The 17022-nt window shown below is 35.0% G+C and overlaps 1 protein-coding gene across 1 annotated transcript in view; it reads right to left on the bottom strand.

Moving 5' to 3' along the window:
• The window catches only part of LOC145313959 (RNA-binding protein 25), a 307513-nt gene that overhangs the window by 1579 nt on the left and 288912 nt on the right, over positions 1-17022 (bottom strand). Inside the window, exons 2-11 of the mRNA XM_080153625.1 lie at positions 14801-15005; positions 13994-14137; positions 13245-13392; positions 7019-7200; positions 6298-6725; positions 4286-4610; positions 3390-3520; positions 2686-3106; positions 2227-2328; positions 991-1808 (exon numbers count right to left, since the gene is read on the bottom strand). Of these exons, the coding sequence (XP_080009751.1) occupies positions 1434-1808; positions 2227-2328; positions 2686-3106; positions 3390-3520; positions 4286-4610; positions 6298-6725; positions 7019-7200; positions 13245-13392; positions 13994-14137; positions 14801-14968 (2424 nt within the window). The 5' untranslated portion in view covers positions 14969-15005 and the 3' untranslated portion in view covers positions 991-1433. The remainder of the gene's footprint in view (positions 1-990; positions 1809-2226; positions 2329-2685; positions 3107-3389; positions 3521-4285; positions 4611-6297; positions 6726-7018; positions 7201-13244; positions 13393-13993; positions 14138-14800; positions 15006-17022) is intronic.

Consider the following 17022-nt stretch of genomic DNA (forward strand, 5'->3'; position numbering starts at 1 on the left):
CGCTTAAAGGAGCCTGCAAGAAATACATCGATCTAATTGCTGAAAGACTGTCACAAGTAGACCCAATTCCCCAAATTTGAAGTTTTCAGCTTTAATAACAAAAAAGTTCTGGGCATATTAAAATGACATTTTATGAACAAAGAAAATTTTGAAAAAACTAGAAATTTTTTGCTAATGAAACTGAAGCTTCAAAGGGGGGAGGCGGATGTGCCACTTTTTGAAACCAAAACCAAAAGTCAACAAAGGAACTCATCTAAAAAAAGAGTTACAGGTCTGAGATTTTGCATGAGAGTTGCTTTATAGGAGTACAATATGGAACTGTGAAGAAACGGCGGCACAATTTTTTTTTGCCTTTTCTCGGCGGTTTTCGGCGGTTGCGCCGCCGTTTCTTCAGTTCCATATTGTACCCCTATTAAGCAACTGCCATGCAAAATCTCAGACCTGTAACTCTTTTTTTAGTTGAGTTCCTTTGACTTTTAGTTTTGGTTTCAAAAAGTGGCACATCCGCCTCCCCCCTTTGGGGTATTGGGTCTACTTGTGGCAATCTTTCAGCAATTAGATCGATGTATTTCTTGCAGGCTTCTTTTTATATCCAAACCCTTCTTAAGTGATCACCAAACTTCTAACATAGTTGTAGCCAAAATCGTAAATACGTACCAAAGTCTACATATCCAATAAAGAGAGTATAAAAATTAAATATGTGGGAGGAAAAAAGGGTGTAAATTTTTGGGGAAATAACTCATTTATATTATTTATTATATTATATAAAGTTGAATTTTTCCAAATATATTATATATACAACAAGAAAGAGCATATCCAGTCACAGTCATCCTAAACAAAGATTAAAAACACACCCAAAAACGTTATCATCAATAAAAAATTTAAGAGTCATAATAGAAACCAACATATATAATCATTATGTATTAATGTTTTGGTAAATAACTGTACATTATATAGATATGTATATATATTTGTTTTTGTACACTAGACCTGCGTGCGCATGAGCAGTTAAGAAGCAGAGCAACAACAGAGAACTGTGCACGCTCACGCCAGTTTCTTCTACTAACCCCCTAAAAAGAGAAATAGAAAGGATACACAGCTATACACTTGCAGTTTATTTATTATCTTATGTAAAGTAATTATACTAGTGTAGTAGCACTCACAAAATGCTATTAATTAAGGCAATGATTGAAATTTTAAGGTTCTGTCTTGACATTAATATATTTACTTTTTTATCCTAGCTTTAGAAAGACACTTTGAACCATAAATATTAAATCACTGCTCCGTACGCCAAAAAACATACATAAATAAAAGAAAATTAAAATCTCACTTTTAACTGGAAATATAACAAGTTTGAAGAGTTTTTACTGGAAAAGAAAGTTAAACGAATGAATGTATTTGCTTTACTGTATTTAATACCATGAAAAACTAAACTATTTGACGGCCATGGCTTTCTGTTTTTTATTCTCAATTTCATAAATCAAAAGTCTCCACATTTTCACCACAAAAACTTCAGCTTCGTCGTCGAGAACCATTTGAACGTCGTCCAGGATGGCCTTGGGCGCGCTGCCCGCCAGCACCTTCGAGCAGATGAAGTCGGTCAGGGAGGGTTCAGGTTCGCCGATGTATTCTGCAATCTTCTTGTTGATCCACGGTCTGATACGCTTCTCCATCAGCTGATTGTCGACCAGGTCCCAGTCTATGGAGTACTCGAAGAGGGCGGTTTTGTCCGTGGGGATCTTTTCTATCAAGGACTTGATGTGTTTCTTCTTGTCGTCAACACTGTTATTGTTGGCTGCAGGCTTTTCCTTTGAGGGGTGACACACATAAACATTTTAAAAAAGAATTGCGCAAAAAACTGCAATAATGAATAAGCTAAAAGATTTTCTACGTAAAAATCCTCTACTTTATCTTGTTTTAAAGATTAATACCTAAGGAAAATCTGCTAGTTTAATATCCCAATTAGAAAGTTAAATGATGCCAATATAAAAAAAAAGTAGCAGAATATCTTTCTGTATTCACATTTTTGAGGCCCAGGAAAGGTTTAAAACCATTTACCACAAACCTCCCAAAAAATTAAATACCCCCTACCAATTAATTTTACATTTTTAACAGTAATCGAAAATTGAGGGTAGACTTCTAGAGGCCTTTAAGGGTGTATCCGCCGCTAGTATTAATATAAAATATAAATTAGCAACATATTAATATTATTATATGTGATCATGCCTTTTTGTTTTCTGTGACAACAGGTGGAGGGAGGGATTTTAATTTCTTCTTGGGTTTCAGGTCGTCTTCCTCGTCATTATCTTGATTAAATATATCTGCAACCTGAACAAATATTTCATGTTAACATTAATAGATTTATTACTACTTGGATTTTACACCAGATTATCATGTACTCTAAATATAGTGAAACTTGTAGCTGGCTAAAATAATGATCCCCCGTCCACCTTTTTTACCCCATCCGATTTCTCTTACTAAATGAACAAACTGGTTAATAAGTGATGTCCATGATAGCAACCTAAATTGACGACAATTTTTCACCTATCAAAATATCCATGTAAGTTCTATATCCAATTTAACATAATGAACAATGATGAAAATAAAAAAAGAGAAATTAAACAAATGAGACGGAAAAACGAACATTACGGAAATATTAACGAAACGCAAGAAGTCATAGCCTACCTTTAACCGCCGTTTGGAGTTTGTTTCAATCTTTGTACCAGGTAGACTAATGGGATTGATCATGGGTTCTGGGGCCGACGGCATTTCCGGACTTGGCTCACCCATATCAGCCCCGTTACCGTTATCATACCCGTCGTCATAGTCGCTTCCGCCGCCGCCGGGACTCATACCACCGTCCCTGTCCGGACTAGGCGAGGGCGGTTGGTGTATGACATCCGGCGACGGGGGAGCTCGTTCTTTTTCGATGGCGGCTTTTTTGGCGCCAGGCGGTAGGAATTCTTGCTCGTGCTCGCGCACTCGCCGCTGATATTCGGCGTCTGGGTCCTTCACGGTTGGGTTGGAATAGATTTTGTTCTTGAGCTCCTCAAGTTCTTCTTGTTCACGAAGACGGTCCTCAGCGTCTTTAGCCGCCTCACGTTCCCTAAAAATCCAAAGATGAGTAAAACAAGAATGGTTTCCATACAATGTTCTTCAAAATGAAAACAAGCTAACTGTCCTATAATGTACTACGCACAGACAAACGAGCCATATTGCACGACTATTGTAACACAACATTAAAGAGACTAATGTTTTAGAAGTCCCTAGGACCTTTAAAATGGCAAGAAAGCATTAAAAGCAAAAATTGCTGTAGAGGTTAAAAATTAACTATGCACAAAAATGCACCAATTAAACAGTCCAAATTAATTAACAGCGATTGGTCATACCTGTTGGTCATACGTCTAGCAAGCTCTCTGTTCTTGTAATATTTATGATCATCTTTTTCATCATCATAATCCTCAAGGAACTCTTTCAGTTTCCTTGCCTCCCTCTCCATCTCCTCGTTCTTTTTCTTCTCCTAAGAATAAAATGAAGAGAAAATAGTTAAATACAAAAATTTTTAATTTATGTTTCGCTAATCATTAATGATGTCCCATATTTTAGGCAGTAACATGACCCATCATCAAGATCACATAAACTAAATACATATATATAGAAACTTACAAAGCCAAAGAGTAAATACAGCTGCCAACATATAACTGCCAGGACGTACATGATAAGTCAGCTGATTTGTGTCTATGTAACGTTCTAATGGACTGGGTGTATCATAGCGAACTAATCCATCTTCCTGCTTTCAGAACAAGCTTTTTATAATGCGAGGTGAGTGAGTTTAGCCATGTTAGTTAATGTTTCTTTGATCAGCGAAAAAATTGTATGATTAATGGCAGGGGTGTATATTATAGACAAAATTTATTTTTTCCCCTGCTCCAAATTTTCTATCCCCCCATAATTTTTTCCACCGAAGAGAGGGGAAAAATGGAAAAATATTTTAAGAACTCAATATTTTATTCATTTTATCCCCCTCACACATATTTTTTTAAATTTTTTAACCAAGGAGGGGGGGGGGGGGGTGGAAAAAAATGCTTTCAGTTCTCTAATTTTTACATTCCCCCCCTCCACCTTAAGCAGTCAATCTTGGAAGAATATACACCCCTGAATAATGGCTAAAACAAAGAATGATAGATAAACTAGCAGCAAACTCAATCGGACTGGCCATTTCCATTAAACTTCAAAAAAGTCTACTACTTTGTATTACAGAATACATTTTATAACATTGATTTACCTTTTTCTTTTCTTTTTCATATTCTGATAACTTCTTAGCCTCTCTTCTTTCCCAGTTCTCTAGACGTGTGCGGTAGTTCTCCTCCTTTTCAGCCGCCTTCCGCTCCATCTTCCGCTTTTCCTTTTCCTCCGCCTCCATTTCGCGCTCCCGCTCAATTTCTTTCGCGGATTTGCGTTCGCCCGACCTGTCTCTGGTTCTGCTGGAGCGTTCGCGTTCCCGCTCTCTTTCTCTTTCACGCTCCCTCTCCCGTTCGCGCTCTCTTTCACGTTCACGTTCTCTTTCGCGCTCACGATCCCTTGAGCGAGAACGAGATACTCGGCTGGATCTAGAAAAGCAAAAAATATTTTAGAAAGATTAATATTTAAACTGGAAATTAAATTATAAAAAGATGGAAGATTTTTGTAAATGTTTGCATTTTAGAAATGACGATGGACGACAAATTAAGTTATGCCTAAGTAGCTTGCCAATATTTCAGAATTTTTTTTTGTGGTATTCCAATGTTTAAAATTCATGAAAAAGGAGGATGTGCTTAAGGCCCATTTGGGCAGGGGGAGGGGGTTTACTCGAGAACCCTTAGAGCTAGAGGGAGCTAATTTTGGATTTAAGCTTCTATGGGGCCAAAGTTACTTTTAAAATTATCGTCGACCCCCCACCCCCCCCAAAAAATTTTTTTTTTTTGGGGGGGGGGTAAAATTTTTTTTATTGCATTTCTCGCCGAATTAGGCAATTTGGAATCATTTGAGACCATGTTATTTTTTCAAATATTTTTCCCCTATTTTCCCCTAAGTTTTGGTATCTTAAAAAAAAAAACGGCGGCGGGACCGCCGCTCCCGCCGTCCGCCGCAGCCACCAAATAATTTTTTTTTATTGCATTTCTCGCCGAATTGGGCAATTTGGAATCATTTGAGACCATGTTATTTTTTCAAAACGGAAAACGGCGGCGGACGGCGGGAGCGGCGGTCCCGCCGCCGTTTTTTTAAAGATTCCAAAACTTGGGGTAATAAGTGACACAATCAAAAAGATTTCATCCAATTATCTCTAAAACTAAGGGAGTAGCATACTGTATTTAAGATATACCTTTATAAACAAGAATTTGAAAAAAATAACCCTGTCACTTATTACCCCAAGTTTTGGTATCTTTAAAAAAACGGCGGCGGGACCGCCGTCCGCCGCCGTTTTCCGTTTTGAAAAAAATAACATGGTCTCAAATGATTCCAAATTGCCCAATTCGGCGAGAAATGCAATAAAAAAAAATTTTTGGTGGCTGTGGCGGACGGCAGGAGCGGCGGTCCCGCCGCCGTTTTTTTTTAAAGATACCAAAACTTGGGGTAATTAGTGACACAATCAAAAAGATTTCATCCAATTATCTCTAAAACTAAGAGTAGCATACTGTATTTAAGATATACCTTCATAAACGAGAATTTGAAAAAAATGACTAAGTCCCCCCCGCAGGGTTGCTTGTTAGGGGAAAAATATTTGAAAAAATAACATGGTCTCAAATGATTCCAAATTGCCTAATTCGGCGAGAAATGCAATAAAATTTTTTTTGGTGGCGGCGGAAAACGGCGGCGGACGTCGAGAGCGGCGGTCCCGCCGCCGTTTTTTTTTAAGATACCAAAACTTGGGGTAATTAGTGACACAATCAAAAAGATTTCATCCAATTATCTCTAAAACTAAGAGAGTAGCATACTGTATTTAAGATATACCTTCATAAACGAGAATTTGAAAAAAATGACTAAGTCCCCCCGCAGGGTTGCTTGTAAGGGGAAAAATTTTTGAAAAAAATAACATGGTCTCAAATGATTCCAAATTGCCTAATTCGGCGAGAAATGCAATATGCGGGGGGGGGGGGGTCGACGATAATTTTAAAAGTAACTTTGGCCCCAGAGAAGCTTAAATCCAAAATTAGCTCCCTCTAGCTCTAAGGGTTCTCGAGTAAACCCCCCCCCCCCTGCCCAAATGGGCCTTAAGCACATCCTCCTTTAATTAAAGATAAAATTCCTAGTCCTTACCTTGGAGGTGTGGGTGTGCGTCGTCTGCTTGACCGTTTAGAATCTGACCTTGCCTCTCGCTCTTTGGATTCCCTGACACTCCTACTCTCCCTATCTCTGTCACGTGATGATCTATCCCTCGACCTTCTGGAGGATGGTGAACCTCGCCTGTCTCGTTCCTTCTCCCTGTTCTTCTCAGCCTCCTCTCTTTCAACCTCTCTTACTTTCATAGTCTCCCGAAACTTTTCAATCTCTTTGGAGATGACACCCTTCTTTTCCTCTTCCACGCCCTCCAGTCCCTCGTCCCTGGTGCCAATTTTCTGGATAATGTCCTGTGTGGGAGTTTTGTTTTGTGGCTGAATAGGGAACTGGACAATTGTATCACGGGACACGTAGGACTCTATCTCTGCCTTGTGGTCACTAAGGATTTGGGTAATTCTGTCGTTAGCCTGGGAATATATAAAACTGTATGTACAAGTACAGAATATCTTATTTTTGTAAACCTGTCTAATTCTACCAAAAGCTCACAAATTCTCTAATTGACATTTTTATCTAATTGACATTTTAATTAAAGTTTATGTTTGTACTTGAACCACTGAATTGATTTATTTCAAACTTAAGGAAGGTTTTAGGCTTTTTTTCTGCACTATCCTTCTCCCTTCTAATACTAGATGCTATGGGCGAAGCTACTAGTAACTAAAAAGAAAACAAATGTTGTTGATAATCTATAGTTTTATTTTGCCTGTTTATCATCATTTTTCATATCATCATCAACAAACTTGAGAATCTCCTCATCCTCTTCTGGCTCCTCTGCTGAATTCTTCTTTATCCTCTCCTGCACGTAAGGGATAAGGATAAGTAAATGGAGAATCGAGAGGATTTTCCTGGGGTGTAAATTATGCACAAGATCTAATTTTTCCCTGGCTGCAAAATATTTCCTTTTTCCTCATTTGGTTTTTTCCCCGGAGAAGGGGGAAAAATGGAAAAATGATTTTAGGGCTATATTTCTTCATCCCACCTCTCTTTAGCAGGAGATCTTATGCAAATTATACAAACCTGTAATTTTCACGAAAAAAATGTGTAGGTTAAAATTAATTAAAAGCCATAAGCCTTTTAGAAAAATTAAAACACTATATCATCTATTCATTTACTCATAGTTATTCGGCTGCAAACTAGTTAAAGAAAGAAATATTATTTGCCTTTGTCCCAAGAGGTTGAACGTTGAAAAAATTTACACCTAGCAGAATAGCAAATATCGAAAATATTGGAAATCTTGCTAATAGTGACCATTGTATACTGAGTATAGACATCCTATGTGATTCTCCTCCACTCGAAACCTGTGATATGATACCAAATTTTTATAAAATGAACACAAATGATTTTGCTAATTATCTTGAAAATCTGGATCTTGAAAACAAAATTAAAAATTTAGACTGCAATGAAGGCTGGAATGTTTTCAAAAACTCAATTTGTGATGGTATTGAAAAGTTTGTTCCAAAGCAAAAAAGAAACCTTAAATCTAGACCAGTTTGGATAAACAAACATGTGATAAGATTGTGCCGCCAAAAAAGACGTAGATTTGCAATTTATTGTAAAGACAGAAGTGATGAAAATTTAAGAATTTACAGAAAAGTAGAAAAACAATGCAAAAATGCCGTTAGAAGATCTAAAAGAAACTTTGAAAAAAAATTGTCCCAGGATTCAAATAAAAAGCCTTTTAATGCTTACATGAAATCTAAAACAAAGTCAAAGTCTAATGTTGGTCCTCTTAAAGTTAATGGTAATGTTATTTCCGACAGCAGTTCCATGGCCACAATATTGAATGACTATTTTTCTAGCATTCTATTCCCCAACTTCCTCCTCAAAACTTTAAAGATGAACTGAAATTACTGTTTATAACTAAACACATGGTTGAAGAGAAGCTAAAGAAACTGAAAGATTCTCCTTCAAGTGGCCCTGACTGTATTCCAAGTTTAATTCTTAAAAGATTTTCTTCTTTTCTAGCTGGTCCACTAGCCATCATCTTCAACAAATCAATTCGTAGCTCAATAGTTCCAGAAGATTGGTTACTTGGAAATGTTACTCCCATCTACAAAAAAGGATCAAAATGTAAGCCTGAGCATTACAGACCTGTTTCCTTAACGTGCATTTGTTGCAAAGTTCTAGAATCTTTTATCAAAGATTGTATAGTGAAACATATTCAAGAAAATAATCTGTTGAGAAAGACCCAACATGGCTTTCTTAAAGGCCGTTCCTGTACAACAAATCTTCTTGAATTTTTAGAACAACTTATAAACAGCCAAGAAAATCTAGAACCTGTTGATGTTGTGTATCTTGACTTTGCCAAAGCTTCAGACTGGCCAGCCAATTTTGAAAATAAAAAACGTACATAACGTACACAAAAAAAAATACGTTACGTCCATAAAAAAAGTAAAAAAACGTACAAAAACGTACATTCCAAGTTAAATAATTTCCTAGTTACCTATTATCAATATATTTAAGTCTACTAGCAGCTACCTGTAAAGGAGAACCATAGCGAACTGACAGACACAAGATATCCTCTTACTCTATTTAAAAGAACTAGCGTCTACGCTCCTAAAGGCCTCTAGGGGCACTTGAGGAGGGGAGAGTTGAATTCAATAAAAAAAACATGGATGACAACATACATAAGTAGCGAAGCTCTAAAGTTATTTATAGACATCTGGAAAAAAATTAACTTAAAATCAGTGAGCAATTAAAATTCATTTTTGGGGGGAGGAGGTATTTTTTTTTCTAAAGTCAATTTCTCTTGGGAGGGTGGATGGTGACACTCTTCCCCAAAATAGTTATAAAACTTCCAAAAACCTAGGTATGAGAAGCTATCCTGTTAAGGAGAACCATATCGGTTCCGTGGTTAGCGAGATTCTTTGGTACAAACAAACAGACATCCTGTTATTATGTACAAAGTATATCCTATTATAAGGACCAGCGACTACGCCCTTAGAGGCCTCTAGAGGAACTTGATTAGGGGGGGGGGGGGGGAGTTGAATTAAAAACCCATTTTTTTATTTAAAAATAAAAAGTAAAAAACAAGGATGACAACATCCTTAAGTAGCGAAGCTCAAAAGTTATGAATGGAAATCTGGGAACTATATAAACTATAGAGTAGTTTCGTATAAAATAAGCATTTAACTTATTTAAATAAATCACAAAACCTTTTAAAAATATATAATATCGTGAAAATCTAGAAATAAATTCAGGCCCCCAACCAATAAGCAAATCTCAATGAAATTTAGTGGAAGTATTAAGAATGAAAACTAATACAATCCCTGAAAATTACAACCGTCTATCAGGAATATGAGTAGAGAAAATCACAAAAACCTATACATCTAGGAATCGATCTAGCACTGCAAAAAACAGACAAACCTTAAAGAAACTTTTTGAAAATATGTAGAATGTGAATTTATTTATTCCCTGAAAATTTCAGCCGTCTATCTTGAAAAGAAGTCGAGAAAACCATGAAAAAAAGAAAATCTAGGAATAGATCTTCTAGCACCCCAACCAAAAGGCAAATCTCAATGAAAATATGTAGAATGTGAACTTATTCAATCAAAAAACAGGAGCCGAGAAAATCACGTTTCTCCGAAAGCATAACGGACTGACAAAGTGATTATAGAGTAGCTTTGCTAATAAATTTTTTAGTGAGGGAGGGGGGAGTAGACCACCCCCATTTCTGATTTCAATTTTAAAAAGAAAGAGAAAATAGGGGAAGGGTGGTGATTTTTTTCCAAGAGTAATTTCTCTTGGGAGGGTGGTTGTACCCTCTCCCAGGACCTATGAGAAGCTACCCTGTAAAAGAGAACCATATCGGTTTAGCGGTTAAGGAGAACCTTCGGTACAAATAAACTGACAGAGAGACATACATCCTGTTATTACGTACTAAGTATTTTCTATTAAATAAAGTAGTAAGTTTTTTGTCTGATTCTTAAGGTTTTCATAACTACTTAATACAGAGATGGTTTTAGGCTATTTTTCTACCATTTTGAATACAGGTTCTTGAAGGGATATGGAAAGACAGAGAAAATAGCCTACAACCTCACAATGATCATGTCGGTTCAGCAGTTAGCGAGATTCTTCGTTACAGAAAAAAAGGATTTATAGGATAAATATATAATAGGATATAGGGTTATTTTGTCTATTGCTAAAGATCTCAGAAAATACTAGTCTTTGATACAAAGTAAATCAGTGCCTGTCTGTCTAAAGCTTAAGATCTTGGTAACCACTGGACAGATTGGGTTCTAATCATCAGGGAATATATCTACTGGTCCTGTGGTAGTTTTAGGCTATTTTCTTAGAGTGTGGGAAACCCACCATCCAAAAAAAATCAACCACCCCTCAATTTTTTTTTATAAACTAATGCAAATCAGCGGGGTGGGGGAACCCCCACCGCACCCTGGGGCGAAGCCTAAATGAAAAAAATAATCACAACCTTTTTTATATTTTTTTTTTGACAAATTTCCAACAAACGATTCTATAAAAGAGGGGACGAAGCCTCTAATCCTAGTAGAAAGTAAAAAGCTTTAAGTGTCCCTTCCCCTAAAGAAAAAAACCATCACAGGAATATTAGGTATATTCCATGAAAAGTAGAGCCCAATAGGTTCAGTGGTTGCTGAGATATTAAGCTTCTGATATACAGACGGACAAGACATCATTCTACTTTGTATTATAGATAATATACTATTTTTGTAATACTTTTTGTACAAATACAAATAAATATACAAATACTTTTATACTTATATTTGATTCTTATTCTTTAAAAACTGAAGATACCAAAAAATAAGACTTCTTAATCCTAAACTGAGCACCATATGATATCTCGGAAAATTTACCCAAGTATATAAAGAATTTGAAAAAAATTATCGTAAAATCTATTAAAGGGGTAGTTGCATGAAATGCATTTAAACTTGAATTTAGTCAACTGCATATCTCTTTCTGTTCAATAGTTTAAACTAAATCTATAGAACATATATTTCAAATCCATAAATTTAAACTGTAAGTTTTAATAACATATATGCATAATTTACCTACATATTTTTGTTCTATGAAAATTTAAGATAATATTGAATTTATTTAATACAATACACCTATAGTTTTTGTTAAAATTTTCGTACAAAACATACAAATTACTTTTCTGCTAATATTTGATTCTTATTATTTAAAAAAAAACGTAAAACGTACAAAAATACAAAGGGGGGAGGCGGATGTGCCACTTTTTGAAACCAAAACCAAAAGTCAACAAAGGAACTCATCTAAAAAAAGAGTTACAGGTCTGAGATTTTGCATGGCAGTTGCTTTATAGGGGTACAACATGGAACTGTGAAGAAACGGCGGCGCAACCGCCGAAAACCGGCGTTTCCCGCCGAATTTTTTTGCCTTTTCTCGGCGGTTTTCGGCGGTTGCGCCGCCGTTTCTTTACAGTTCCATATTGTACCCCTATTAAGCAATTGCCATGCAAAATCTCAGACCTGTAACTCTTTTTTTATTTGAGTTCCTTTGACTTTTAGTTTTGGTTTCAAAAAGTGGCACATCCGCCTCCCCCCTTTCAAAATACGTTACGTACACATATCAAAATAACGTCCAGAACGTACACAGATTTGATGCGTAACGTACAAAACGTAAAAAACGTACACTCTGGCCAGTCTGAAGCTTTTGACAAAGTCCCCGTTTCCAAGCTTCTGGCCAAGGTAAAAGCAAAAGGAATATCAGGCAACATTTTTAATTGGATAAAAAGCTGGTTGACCAATAGAAAACAGAGAGTTGTTTTAAATGGAAAATTTTCATCTTGGCTGGCTGTTCTGTCTGGCGTCCCACAAGGAAGTGTCTTGGGCCCATTACTGTTCCTGATATTCATTGATGACCTAGATGACTTTGCCCCGCTGATAAACATTCTCAGCAAATTTGCTGATGACACTAAGCTTGGCCATACTGTTATTAGCCAGAACGACAAAGAAATTCTACAGTCTCAGCTTGATTCCCTAACTAAATGGGCAGATAAATGGGGAATGGAATTTAATGTTTCTAAATGCAAAGTTATGCACTTAGGTTCCAGAAACAATAAATTTACCTACACTATGAAGGGAGAAATCTTAAGTGTTGTTGATCGTGAAAAAGACATTGGAGTTACATTTAATGAATCCCTGAAACCAGGCCTTTACTGTAAAGAAGCTGCCAGAATTGCCAGAGGAGTCCTGTTCCAGATATCCAGATCCTTCCACTATCGTGACAGACATGTATTTTTAAACTTATATAAAAGATATGTCAGAGTTCACTTAGAATTTGCTACACCAGTATGGTCACCATGGCAAGTTGGAAATATTACTACACTTGAAAAAGTTCAGCAAAAAGCAGTTGGTATGATATCTGGACTGAAAGGTAAAACATACGAGGAGAAATTAAAAGAACTTAATCTACCTACACTTGAGAAAAGGAGGTACAGAGCAGATTTGATTCAATTATTTAAAATTTTAAATGACATTGACTCTGTAGAAGCAAGGACATGGTTTCAGATAGTGAACGAAAATAGGCCAAATACAAGAGCCATAAATTCTGACCATGGAGTGATAAGCTTTCAAATTCCAGTGAAAAGAACAGAACTATCCAGAAATGTATTCAGTGTTAGAGCGGCTAAATTCTGGAATGATCTTCCTGTTCATGTGAAAAAGGCCGTGACTTTATCTACATTCAAGATAAGACTTGATAGTCATATTCAGACTTTGGCCTAGATATTCAGACCTCTTACTATGACCCTACTTGGGTTCTTAAGAGTAAAATAACAATAAACAATAAACCTTCTGATGAAGATTTAACCCCATTACATGATTATTGATTAATATAATTTTCGTCCTGTTAGCTTATTTATATTTATATATAGCTGGAAAAAAAATTGAAAAGTAATTTGGAGACATACTCCAAATTTATTTATCCATATAGCCCTGCCTTTAGGTAGTCCAAGAGGATACGTTTGGTCTTGGCGTCAACTTTGACAACAAGTTCCTTGTCTGCTATTTCATATCCGTTCAGAATTCTGACTGCACGTAGACCTGCGTCGGGATTGCTGAATTCACAGAAACCGAAAGCCTGAAAAAATACAGTGTTATTATTTTTTTTTAAAGTTCATATTGTTAGATATTAGTTATTATGTGTTTTATGTTGATTATAAATATGTTTTATATTTCAGTGTGTGATGCTGGAGAATTATTTGTCTATGAAGATTTGTAAATTGTTTATCTATGAATTTTATGTTTAATAAAATTAATACAAACTGTTTTGATCATTGTTATTTGCTTTAATCTTTGATTGGTTTTTGAATATGTTTATTTGCAGATTGCTAAACTATTGATCTAGGGTTTTTAATATATTTTGTCTTAAATATTTGTTTTGTATTTCAAAGTAAAAATGGCTGGAAACCTGTAGAATGTGGTGTTGTTTAAATAGCGTTAATTGGAGGATCTTAGGTATATATGACATATTTTCCATTTAGATTAAGTTGAGATAAAGATTTTAATTTTAATTGATTTGAATCCCGTTTGCTTGAATTTACTGAGCTACTTATATTATATAATTGCCAATGATAAATTATTAACTTTCACACAAAAAAAAACTAATAAAAAGGTTTTTATTCCTGTTGGTCAAATTAAGAGATAGGGGATCTATACTTTCTATATTTATTGAGACCCACCTGTAACTTTCCAGTGGCACCCTGTACTCGTTTCCAGGAACAGACAATTCCGCAGGTTGTCAACAGGTGGCGAACCATTGGATCAGGGGCACGCTCTGTTATGTTGCCAACAAACACAGTGACCGAGGGTCCAGTCGGTATGTCCTACAAAAAATTTGACAATATTAAAATCATTCAAACTAAGTTTATTGAAGGTTACAATAACATTTGGATAAGAATCGAAAATGTTAGTCGTTAAAAATGTTCTATGAACAAAATTGGTTTAAATCTATTGATCTACGTGATAACTTAAAAATATTAGGGATTTATTATTCTCTTTATAATTTGTCATAATTTTACTTTTTATGAAATGTTGATAGAAAACAATAAATCCCTTTTAATATAGGTTGTACTTGCTAATATTGATTATCTGGTGTTTATGGAGGAAACTTTGTTCGAGTCCTGTGGCTTCTGATATTACCATCTGGAAACAGACAGCAGGCTTAACAGTTAGCAGCACGTCAACAGTGTATTAGAGGGATTTCAAAGTGGGGTAATAATTTTTGCATTAATAAAAATATGATTTGAAACAGCAACTTATTTTAGAAATAAAAATTGAATTTATTTTAACTTGAAAAGTTAATAACAGGCCTTTATATTATTATGGCATTTTGGGGAAATTATATATGAAATATTGTTACTTGTCTTAGACGTGGAAACTTTGCTGGAATCTTCTTTTCTTCCCCAGCTTCGCTGTTCTATGTTGCATAACCACAGGATAATCTTAACAAATATGGGGAGAGGGGAAAATAAAAGAGTGAGACTTACCCTCTTTCTGTGCATATTATCTGGGACTGCACCTTGTTGTGTGGCCATAGGAGGACGTAGTTGCTGCTGCTGCTGCTGCTGTGGGACACCAACAGGCATAGGCACCCCCATCATAGGCACGCCCATGGGTACACCCATAGGCGGTCCAGCCCGTCCTAACCAAGACATTCTCGGAAGCTCTGGCGAGGTGAGTATTGCTTGAATTATCTGAAATATGTAGATTGGTTATTAATAACTAATACATATTATTATTACATAAAGCCAAGACTATAGGTTTGTGTCATTATCATGTGATGAAGTCAAGGTATAACAAAATAAAACAAGGTTATAAAAATAAAGAAAATTTTAACAATATGTTCAGAGAGAAAAAAAATTTAGTTTTGAGCAATTTTTTCATAACTTTCTTTTCGAAACAACTGTGTTTTATAAAAAAAAAAAATTTATATATTTCAAAGTGTCTTTTTAAGTGTAAATTTCTGGAAACAACATAAAAATCAAATGTTGAAATATTAATGGATTTACAATGACATATTTGCTTCTTAAACTTATTATTGCACATATTATTTAAAATCATCAAACAAATTACTTACAAATCTTTAACTAAATGTAAACTAAAAATGGCATCTTTGTGTGAAAAAATAATTTACTTAAACTCAATAAATAAAGTACGTAAAATGGTACCTACCTATCACAGTTAAAAAAATACAGAGCATCAAAATGGCCTGTAATCTTTATGGGAAAGTCCATTTAATTATATTTACAATTCTTTAGATTTTCTTTTTGATTTTGATTACCTAATGAAAGTATAAAGCCATTTTACAGAAAAACAAAACAGATTATAATATTAAAATTATAAGAATAAGGTTTTTTCATAACAGGTTGGGTTGTCTTGTGTCAATATTAGGATTGGTTAACTATTTAATATTGTAATTATAAGAATGAATACATAAGTAATAATAATAAATAAAATAAAGATTCTGATAATACTAGGAAAAGTATATAAAGCTACAAAATTGTCACCACACTCTAAGTAAACTATGGACTAGTTGCATTGTTTAATTTTTACTATCATTAGCTGGACTAATATTATTAGCATTTAGAGGGGGGTAGGGGCCGAGGTGGCACTTTATCACCGCCTTTTTGAAAACATTAATTATGTATCCACAATATGATCTGTATTTTTGGAATTATTGAGTTTCATATTTGGTTTCTAAAAAGTAGGAAGTACCACAAAGATCTATGCCCACCCCCCCTTCCCATGTATAAATATTTTTTTATACATAAATAAGATTTCCAGTATGGCTTCGAAACAGATTAATATCCGTTGGATTAGAACCGGTTCTCAGCCATACTGAAAAATCATGTATAGTATAGTATTGCAGACAATTTTCTACGAAAGCTGTCTATAATACGATGCGATAAATAACTACCTATTATAATTTTGATTTATTTAAGCTGCATTTGTGTGTCTAGTATTGGAAAACTATTTGTAAATGCAAGAAAATTCTTGGAATAGAATCATCAAATAATAAATATTACTTTTCATTAGGGTTGAGCTATCCGATTTTGCCGGATATCCGTCTATTTTCAATATTTGGCCGGATACCTGATATTGAAACTATCCAGATACAGGATATCCGGCTGATTTATAATGCCGGATATCCGGCAAGATATTCGGTAATTTGCCGGATATCTAACGTTGGCCAAATATCCTGCCGGATACCGTATATCCGACATTAGAAATCAGCCGGATATCCGGTATCCGGCCCAACCCTACTTATCATTCTAAATCCTAAGTAATAAATTATTAAATAGCTCTGGTTACAAATGGTAAAAATAAGTAAAGTGTGCATCAATATTCAATACACAAAACATTTCTTGCTAAACAACAATTCACTTAAAAATAAATAATGCAAATCTCAAAATATTCTAGGTCTTGTCTCTAAAAAATCTCATGAATTATTTCTATATGAGATCGGTTTTTGAAAAGATTTAACCTTACCCAAATAAAATTAATTTCATGGAATTTACCCCTTTTTAATACATGAAATTTTAAAATAAAAACGACTATAAAAATAAACAAAATATTTTTGTTTGTTTTCGTATTTATATCTTTTTATTATCTTTTGTTTATGTGTTCGCTTTTATCATGTGCGAAAATGCCACGTATTCACAAACAGGTTTATTTTTAGAGTTAAATTCTTTCAAAAACCAGTCTCAGG

This window comes from Acartia tonsa, chromosome 3 (assembly GCF_053477335.1).
Source record: "Acartia tonsa isolate MP-2025a chromosome 3, ASM5347733v1, whole genome shotgun sequence".
Taxonomy (NCBI): domain Eukaryota; kingdom Metazoa; phylum Arthropoda; class Copepoda; order Calanoida; family Acartiidae; genus Acartia; species Acartia tonsa.